The following is a 10,362-nucleotide window of genomic DNA, read 5'->3' on the forward strand; positions in this document are numbered from 1 at the left end:
ATCTCCCTTACCCAGCACACAGCCTCCATTGGGGTAACAAACCGCTGGCGACTGCCTGCCTGTCTGCACGGAGAGCAGCTGCACCCCCGCTGTTTGAGGTGGGTTGTGGGTTGCCAAATTGGAGTAGTATTTGGGTTTAAATTGTAAATACTGTATGGATTGTGTGTGTGTGTATTGTGTTTCACAGATGATCTGCCAACTTCAGACGAGCATGCAGAATTTATGGATCCTTGTGTGATGATTATACAAATTATCTTTGAGGGAAATTACCTGAGGAGAAAAAGAAAAACAGAGATGCCCTTCAAATATGGGAGAACCCAGGAAAGACTGGAGTGTTGGTATGTTTATTGACTGACTGGTCAGGGGGCGCTGTTTTATTCATTCAGAAATTTTCTAAAATCAGGGAGAAAGAAAGCCATGCTAACAATTTTCAAAAAGCAGGTAATCTGGTTGAGAGAATTATGAATATGTTTTAAATCAATTGCAATCGTCTATGGCTCCACTAAAAAAACACATGAAGAACCACCGTTGTATTCTTGATAATCTACATTGTTTTGCACCACCAGACTCCCACAGATGCACATTTTCGCTGCCTTTGAATTTTCCCTCAAGATAATGACAACTTTTACAGTGTGTCTTTACTTCCTCATGAGGGATTATAAATAAAGATATAATCTGTCTGCACACGAATGAACATAAAACACACAATTTATTGCAACTTGATAATCCAAGTATTTTTAGAAGTATAGCTAAATAGTAAAATTGTCCTCATTAATAATTATTACAGACCACATTAATATAACACATGAATTGAAACACACATTAAGGTGCCTGTATTTATTGTGACTCTAAACATTTCTTAAAGTTGTGACAGGAACACCATCCGTTAACAAGACATGTTTACCTGTCTCGTCTCTCCGCCTGAGGGGCTTCCCTGCTGCAGTCTGGGGGCACTGACGACGTGAAGCCTGTAATCAGCCTGAACTCAGTTTATGTGTCTGTACATTGTTTGACAGGAGCACATAAATAGATGAGGAGATGAAGTCTAGACATAAACTAGGTAATTCTCCTCACTCTCATCTCGCCAGTTGTAAAGAAAACATTTCTGCCCTGAAATCACACGACCAGGGGATCTGACTTGACACATTCAGGGGGCTTTGATATAAACCACAATCGTACTAAAATCTAATATGACTTTCAGTACTGATTAGACTGTAAACTGATAATGGTGTTGCTGTCTGGCTTCACACATACAGTATCTATTCCCAACAGGTTGCAAAGCAAAGTCAAAACTAACATTGTGCTCGGTTAGAATTTATATGGAAAATAAACTATGGAGTAAAATATAAAAGGAAGTACTTTCAAAATGAATTTAGCAGTTCTTTACTGGTTTATTGGTTTTCTTTTAACAGCTATGTGAGTGTGCAGCTAATGGTGGTGGTTGAACTGTTCTCCATTAAGTACTACACTACAGTTACGGTTCATTTTACAGGTCGACAAAAACATGTTTATCACTGAGTTTAGATGCATTGATATACATTGGTATTTTTTAACACGAGCCAGGTCTTTCCCACATGCTTCCTGTCTTTATGCTAAGCTAGGCTAATGGCCTCCTGGTCACACAGACATGAATGGCACTGATTTTTGGCGATTATTTTGGAAAATGTCCCAAAACATTTCTTAAAAAATAAATTTTCTAGAACAATTTGCGGTCGCTTACAGTCTCTACTTTGGTTCAATGTAATTTATTTCGACCCCCCTTTTATGACTCTCTTGTGCCACACTGACTGCCATGTAACTTCTCACAAATGTAAAACAAACAGAAACAACCAGCATCTTTTTTTTTATGAAAAAGAACTTTATTCATATTTTAGAAATGGTACAATATGATACATTACAGTAAACAACATGGGACAAACAACATGTAGTGTAGGCAGGAACTGTGCAAATAAACAGGACTGTGTTGTGTGTATGTGCGTACTGCATCTACACCTGATTGTACCCTGGACTGGATGAGTTTCTCTTTGTTTACATCCATTTATCTACACCAGCAAAATGTCATATTAGCGAGCAAGGAAGCTAAGCCACACTGGCAGCAAACATATGGCTTAATGTCAAGTTTAAGTTTTATTATGCTCAAATGATTACAAGTATTTTAATAAACTGCACTTTTCTGTCTTCATTTCAGAAACAAAAAAACAACAGGTTTGCATATTGCAGTTATTAATGATTATATGCAGTGTTGTGCTGGTGTAGCTATCAGGACTGTGGACTGTTTCTTTGTTGTTTTTTCAGTTTTGACCTTGTGCGCCGCAGTAACGGCGGGGAAATTGGAGGGGGCAAAGGTCATGAGGTCAGTCAACCTCCTGTTGCAGGTAGCAGTCATCATTCTCAACATCCTACAGAGTTACATTAACCTCTTTTCCCCTGCACGATCAAACATGGCATTTACCAGGACAACTAGACCACAAGATGCAGGAGTTATTGGTTTATTTAAATAAAACGCAGAGAAACACATCTCTGCTTTCAAAAACATGCACAAACAACCACAGGAATACTGTCTCAACACAATAATAGTTAAGTCTTGGTTGTCCCTGTTTGACCATACAGTGGAAAATGGCTCGTGAGTGGGGTTAGCACATGGATGCCGGTGCGCTCTTTATGTGACTCTGACACCACCATTCACTCCATTTCCTGGGTGGGTGGGCTTATTTGGCAGTGATGACCACTGGCATGTCAGTGACGGCGTCAGGTCCCGCCCCCTCCTCGTCTGAGTCACTCTCAGGACTGTCACTCTCATCTGAGTCGCTGTCGGCAGCTCCGGGCGTGGCTGTAGCCTCCTCGCTGCTCTTGCTCTCCTCATCCTCGGACTCCTGGCTGGCGCTGGCGCTGTCGCTGTTGGTGCTGGCGCTGTCTTCCTCCTCCTCCTCTTCCTCTGGTGTGCTGCTGCTTTCACTCTCGCTGGTGGTGGATTCACTGGTGCTAGCGCTCTCCTCCTCCTCTGGAAGGGAGGCCTGGCGGGGGCTGATGTCCTGGTCCTGAGATGTACCCGAAGAGGCATCCAGTCCCTGGCTCTCCACCTCCGGGGTGCTGGTGTCCTCCTCCAGGAGGTCAGAGTGGACCTGAAGAGCCTGGAGGTCAGAGGGGAAATAGAAGGATTAGTTTTCTTTATATGCGTGTATGTCAACGGTACATATTAAAGTGAAATGGAGGAAAAAAAGGTAAAATAGAAGTTACAACATTTGGAAACTGTAGCTGATGTTTGAACTCTCAAAAGAATGATTTGCTCCTATAACTAAAGCACTGAAAAACCGTAAAGTGTCATTTTAAACAGAAATACTGAAAGTTGAGGTGGCAGCTAGAGCAAATGTATCAGCTGAAGTGAGAGGGAAGTCTAAGTAAAGGTACTGAAATGACTCGCAGCCCTATTGCACTTTATGGCACTTTTGCATTGGCCTCACTTGTAAGACTCAGAAGCTCTGTCCACGTTTACATACAGTCCCTGAGTGTGATGGAAGGAAGGCATAACCTTACAATTACTGGACAGTTTAATGGGCTTATATCCTACAGCAGATTGTATTTCTAAGACTTTCTAAGAAAACACAGAACTGACCTTTACCTTGTACACTTTCAGTGACTTGTCCACCTCATTGCCGTCGGCCATGTCGTAGGCTGTCTTTTTTCCTGTGCCGACAAACTCGTAGGACTTGTAGGGACCGGGAATCTTGTGGTAGGATTTCTCCTCCTCATAGATGATGGACTTGTAGTCGCTGGGGTAGCCACCCAGACTGTCGCCGCGGGCTGCATCAGCGTCGGTGACGATGGTCGGCACGATGGGCTCTGCGGTGGTTTCAGCCACGGGCTCCTCTGTGATGACCACGGGGATGATGGTAGGAGGAGCAGGGGAGGAGGACTCACCCGACTCTGAGCTGTTGCTCGAGTCATCTTCTTCCTCCTCAGTTTCCTGGAAACACATAAATTAGAAGAGAGCTGTCAGATGGAGAATTCCTACCAATTTTCGTTATTGTTGTGTCTGGCAATCCTACTGGCTGACTTTGCGTTTCACAAACATTTACAGTGTAAATACATTTTGATTGGCACAAAGTGCGAGTGAAAAATAACTGGATAAAGTTAAAGTAACCAGAAAAAATAAGAAACTAATAAACTAAATTATTCAAAACTGAATGTGATTAACAAATGAAAAGGCACCGGCATGTTTTTACTCACACTCTCCTCTGCTTCATCATCATTGTCGTCATCATCAGTGTCTTCACTGTCCTTGCTGTTGACTGAGGCTGTATCTGAGGCTGTATCTGAGGCTGTATCTGAGGCTGTATCTGAGGCTATATCTGAGGCTATATCTGTGTCCAAGCTGTCAGATTTCACCTCTACTGGAGCCTCGGCTGCCGCCTGCTGAAAAATCAATGCAACTCAAAATTAGAAAAGTTCCCCCAGAACTGTAATCTGCAGACACAATACTCTATTTAACAAGCTTAACAGTCCTGATAAATCATGACTGATTTGATTTGAATTGTTGATTCGACGACTCACCTCTTCCTCGTCCGAACTTTCTGTGCTCTCGTCTGACCCGGCAGTAGCAGGAGCAGCAGCCACAGCATTCTGCAACATCCGAGAGTTCAATACATTTGATTACATTTGTTTTTGAAAATAAATCCCCTTGGCGTACTGTAAACCTGGGCTTTTAGGGGTTCTTATGGTTCAGGGGACCAGGGGCAGTTGCTCACTGGTACGAGTTCTCAGTCACAAGGCGTCCAATACTGCTATTTTGACAAAGCCATTGGCGTAAGAGAGATACACCCAAAGTGCTACTGGAGGGCGGCACCTGGGTCGAAGAAGGAGGTCATAAGATGGAGAAAAAGCAGTGACAAAGTCTGAGTGGGGTTGAGGTTGGGAGGTGGTTGGAAGAAAACACGACTGTCTTACTGTCTCAAAAACTTTGAGGCAATAAGTGTCAAAACCTTGACCAGTTTTTGAGTCTGTAAGAAAGCAAAAGTCAACTTGGAATATTTTTCAGAAATGAAAGTGAGTTGCCTACATAACATTAAAATCACGTTCCCAAACCATCCTCTTTTGTTTAACCTAACAAAGTAGTTTTGGTGCCTATACCTCAGGCACCTTGTTTATATTTATGAGACACCTGCAGGCAATAACTAAAGGCAGTGTTTAATTCCCTGTAGTGAACAAGATGAGAACGAAAGGAAAACCATGACTGCAAGGAGGAAATACAGAAAAGAGCCAAGAGAGGAGATTAGAAAGGTAAACAGAGGAGAGAAAAAGAAGATTAAATAACATTGAAACATGAAGAGGAGAGGAGAGCAGATTGAACCAAACCGCATAGCATCAAAACAAATCAATAAATTGATAAAATGACAAAACTTTTTTTGTTTTACCTGCACTGGTGCAGCACGAGCCTGAGAAGCCACTAGCGCCTGTTTTGTGAGGGCTGGAGCTGCTGGTCGTTTCACCTGTGAACAAGACAAACATCATGAAGGTCTCGCTGTCTCTCTCCCTGACATTCCCTTTAACCCTCACCTCACCCTCTCTCCAGATACTCACCACTTCTTCAGAGCTCTCCGAACTGTCGGAAGCTTTTCTCGCCTTAAACGTAAAGATAACAACATCAGTTGAAACATATACCAAAAAGGTAACATAACATGAAATGGTTTTAGTTCAGCAAATTGTATCTCGTCCTAGTTATGACTGGATGGAGAACGATGACTCACCGGCCGACAGAGGACTGTGGCGAAGAGCAGAACAAAAACAACAGCCACTTTCATTGTGTCACAGTTTGGTCCCTGGATGGCGGAAAAAACCAGAAACATGCAGGTTGAAGTCACACAATAAAACATTATCATATGACACAAAAAAAACAATACAGCTTAATCACCATACAGAGATCCTGCCTGGCACCAAAGTACTCTTTGGAAGGCCGTAACTTACAGGAAACACAATGACATGTCAAACTGAAAAGGAGCTCAGCAAGTCTCTCACCCACATTCCTTCCTAAAAATGGAGGCTGCATGGTCACATGACCCAGGAAGTCATTAGGGCCTTAATTACAGACCAAAAAGGGCAGTTATGTGTCCTTGTAGACTCTGTTTCGATAAAGTAAAACATTTACTCTGTCATCAGAGCGAGAAAATCACATCGTTCTGAAGCATGGTTTCTTGAACTATGAGGCAGGAGGTTTCTGGCTGATTCTGGTCCAAAAGATGTGAGAAAATAACAGGTATGATTCAAACAGAGATGAAATTAGTTTGTGGGCGTTTGGCTGAAAAGATTCAAGGGAGAAAACCAACATTGTTTAGAGTTACTACTGTCTGAGTCTTGCTGACGTTTCCATCTATCATGCAATAGACTCTCTGAGGAAGTATGAACAGTCTAAACTTTACAGCAATAATCCTGGTTTAATGAGTTTTTCTTCTGCAAACAGATGCCCTCTGATAAAAGACATTATTGTCTTGTTTCAGGATTTTTCAACTAACATATTACAGAAACACAATTAGGATGTGGAAATTGCTAAACAAGAACCCAAAAAAATGACTTTTGACGGACATCGTGACCTCATTCTGTTTTTCATATCATCCACAAATTCCACCAACAATATGTCTGTCTCTAAATACTTTCTCATTTTCCTACAATGCTTCCTACCCTGTTTCCTTCCCTTTTCAACCCAAAATTATTGGTTCCTATGACATAAATGAGGATGAGGAAGTGAGGATTCCCAGCAGCATTTTGTATTATTTGTGGTTGAGCCAAAATAAACTGTTTATGGTAATGGAAGAACATGCGCTGCTGCAGTGTGACTAATTGTGTTAGTGTGATCTGTTCATTGTTGGTTTTGGTCTAATGACATGATTTGTTGAGTAGATTAACTTTTAACCTCTCTTTTCAGTACCGGTTTAAAACCTTGCTAACAGTAGATTAAAAAATATAATACTATTTGTTTCTCTTTGCGCCTGGTTTTCAATAACAAGCTTTACTTTGTGTGTGTGCTGTGGGAGGAGCAGCCTGAGATCCTGCTTCTATCTTTAATGATGGACTCTTCCTATACTGTGTAATTCACTAGGTTATAACTGGAAAGCCACAGCGCAGCCAAAACATTATAGACGCCCATAAGACTGTACCCGTATGTGTGTTTTTGTAAGTCTATCTTTGTGAGGACTGGTCTAAGTGACTACTGCGTTTTGGAGTTAAAACAACATCACAAGTAGCATGCATTGTAATTGTGTGTGTGTGTGTGTGTGTGTGTGTGTGTGTGTGTGTGTGTGTGTGTGTGTGTGTGTGTGTGTGTGTGTGTGTGTGTGTGTGTGTGTGTGTGTGTGTGTGTGTGTGTGTGTGTGTGTGTTCTTGTCTGTCTTTCTTTGTGAGTTAAAACAACATCACAAGTAGCATGCATTGTGTGTGTGTGTGTGTGTGTGTGTGTGTGTGTGTGTGTGTGTGTGTGTGTGTGTGTGTGTGTGTGTGTGTGTGTGTGTGTGTGTGTGTGTGTGTGTGTGTGTGTGTGTGTGTGTGTGTGTGTGTGTGTGTGTGTGTGTGTGTGTGTGTGTGTGTGTGTGTGTGTGTGTGTGTGTGTGTGTGTGTGTGTGTGTGTTCTTGTCTGTCTTTCTTTGTGAGGACCCAGTTTCAGACCTTGAAACCGAGGACATTTTTGTCTGGTCTGGTTAGGGTCAGAGTTTGGATTAGCTTAGTTTCTTTCTTGCTGAGTTTAGATCTTATATTTGTATGCTAACTATGAAGCTAAAACCGCCAGGTGATTAACTTACCTTAACATATAAAGTGGAATCACAGGGAAAATGTTACAAACCCAGCATTTCCCAAGCTCAATAATAAACATGCTATATCTATTTTCTTTCTCTGAACAAAAAGCAAAGTGCAAAAATAACATTGTGGTTTTATTGGATGCTATGTGCCAGACTTGACTGGGAACACTGATTTCCTGGAGTCTTGTCCTGACTGTGAGGTTGCAAACAACCAGTGGAGTTTTCTTCAAACTTTGTTGCTAAAAAGGCTAGCACTACTAGCACCTCAAAGACAAACTAGCCCCTTGGGAAGCACTCAGTGGGTTTTTTTTTTTTTTTTTTTTTTTTTAACTATTTCTGCACTTTGCTCTTGATATTTTAAAATTCTTATCCATCACCCAGGACCATAGAAGCTCTCCAAGATGCTTTAAAAAAAAAAAAAAAATAAAAAAAAAATCCCTGCTAATCACCTTAAAACACAGGAGAGCTTGCTGCTTTAAAGGCAAACGATGCTTACACAAAATATTTTGATTCTGATTTTTCGTCTTAAACAGCACTTCATTTGAATCCAGTTGAAAGTGCCCATAACATTGTTTGAAAGCATCCTCACCTTACTCAAAACTCATGTGCTTCATATTAGAGATAGAGGCAGGAAACCTACAGATGGGAGATATTGCCAACAAAGGTCACAAGCAAGGATCGTCCTGGCTCTTGTTTTAAAGAATACCAGAGGTCTCGAACTTGCAGGTCAAACACAACATTTCACTCTGATATTGAGTTTTTGTTCAAGGCATTCAAACTGCCTAAACTGAATAGAAAAACATATTTGATAGTTACTGTCAAGAAAAGACCTCAAATGCAGTTACAGACTTTCACTGTTAGCCTCGAAACATCTGTTATGTTGTTATTTACAGACTGAACAGGGCTCATATGTGCTTAGTGCTCACCCAGTTTGTTTCTAGTGAGGAACAGAAGGCAGAAAATCTATCAGAGGCAAAGAGAAAGTCTTTTGCTTCAAGTTTTGATTCAGAACTTATTTTAACTTTAAATCCCTGCTGGACTAAAACTACGAAAAAGACCCTTGACTGACCTGAGAGTTCATCGGTGTGTGTGTGTGTGTGTGTGTGTGTGTGTGTGTGTGTGTGTGTGTGTGTGTGTGTGTGTGTGTGTGTGTGTGTGTGTGTGTTTAGTTGGTGATGTGACACATAATCCAGAGGTTAGTTTCCTACTGCCCACAGCTTCCTCTGCCTGCCCTGGTGTGACTGTGGCACTAGTTAGCCAATCACACACAGCCACTCCAGCTTCACCTCTGACCGATCTCAGGCTGACATCATGGCTGTGAAGTCTTAATAAAGAACTCATAATTGACTGCAATAAACTGCAGAGCTTTTACAGCGGATAACCAAACCTTCCTGTGGGTTTAATGTGAGTTTGCTAAACACTGTCTTTTAACTTCTGATAATGTTTTACAAGGGTGTGTAAAAATCAGTCTGATGAAGCTGTAATGTGCTAATTAGATATGTCATTCCAAAACCCGCAGGCTTTAATCTGCTGCTCAAACATCCTCTACTCTTTTGGTTTCAGGCTTTCTGTGAGATTTTGAAACATGGCTGCAGAGATTTTCTCTCACATTGTTACAAGAACATTAGCAGGGTGCGACACTGATGTCAGTGAAGAGATGAGGTGTACAGTTGGTGTTAGAGAGTATGAGGTCAAAACTGGAAAAACCATGTCTTTACAGACCTCATTTTTTTCATGAACGCATTATGATATTCAAACAGGAAAGTGTTCTTAGCAAACAAACCACTGTCTAAAATATCAGTGTATTCTGTATCATTAAGATTCCATACAATAATGGGGGTCAAACCCAAAACAAGATAAATAACCCCAGACCAAAAAGAGGTGTCCATATACTTTCAGTCATATGGTACATGAAAGGAACAAATGCATTTCAGCTTTTCACACTGTATGTTTATGAAAACTGCTTTCTCCAGGATAAAAAAAAAAAAAAACACTTCCAGCAGCTTGTATAAACCTTAACCTGAATTCCCATCTCTAATCACACCACTTGGGCTGCAGATAAACACCAGCTGAGCACTTTACACAGTAAACATAATCTTCCTTCTGTCATTAAAACATTCTGACCTTGTTTGCAGTTGGAAGAAGCTTCAGGAGTTCAGCGGCTGCAGCAGAAACACACAGACTGGCTTCGTCTTCAGTTTATCTCCTGGGTTTCCCTGGATGTTGTTCACTGCTCGGTGATGCTTCTGCTGAATGAGAGGCTTCTGGTTGGCTTATAAACCTTCCAGCCTCTGGCGTCAGCCAATCATCTCAGCGCTTGTGATGTCATGAGGTTAACCGCTACGTGGTCCACCTCTCCTCTCTCTCTCTCTCTCTCTCCCACTCTTCCTGTGGTTGGTGGTGTGGGGGCAAATACAAACACACACACACACACACACACACACACACACACACACACACACACACACACACACACACACACACACACACACACACACACACACACACACACACACACACACACACACACACACAATGCAAAGACAAATACATGGATAGACACACAGACATTTACAGC

The 10,362-nt window shown here is 41.7% G+C and overlaps 1 protein-coding gene across 1 annotated transcript; it reads right to left on the minus strand.

Annotated features, from left to right (window-relative positions):
- Nucleotides 1–1,885: 1,885 nt before the first annotated feature.
- Nucleotides 1,886–9,960, minus strand: spp1 (secreted phosphoprotein 1). The gene is made up of 8 exons (XM_069707361.1): nt 9,909–9,960; nt 5,745–5,816; nt 5,578–5,619; nt 5,412–5,486; nt 4,552–4,620; nt 4,228–4,413; nt 3,620–3,964; nt 1,886–3,131 (listed from the first exon to the last, which is right to left on the minus strand). Exons 2-8 carry the CDS (start codon nt 5,796–5,798, stop codon nt 2,709–2,711), a joined length of 1,194 nt encoding a protein of 397 aa, XP_069563462.1. The 5' UTR covers nt 5,799–5,816; nt 9,909–9,960; the 3' UTR covers nt 1,886–2,708.
- Between the last annotated feature and the right edge of the window lie 402 nt (nt 9,961–10,362).

The sequence above is a fragment of the Brachyistius frenatus genome, unplaced genomic scaffold, assembly GCF_029030835.1.
Source record: "Brachyistius frenatus isolate BFR_SWC_R1_liver_20210118 unplaced genomic scaffold, ASM2903083v1 Contig_3, whole genome shotgun sequence".
NCBI lineage: Eukaryota > Metazoa > Chordata > Actinopteri > Embiotocidae > Brachyistius > Brachyistius frenatus.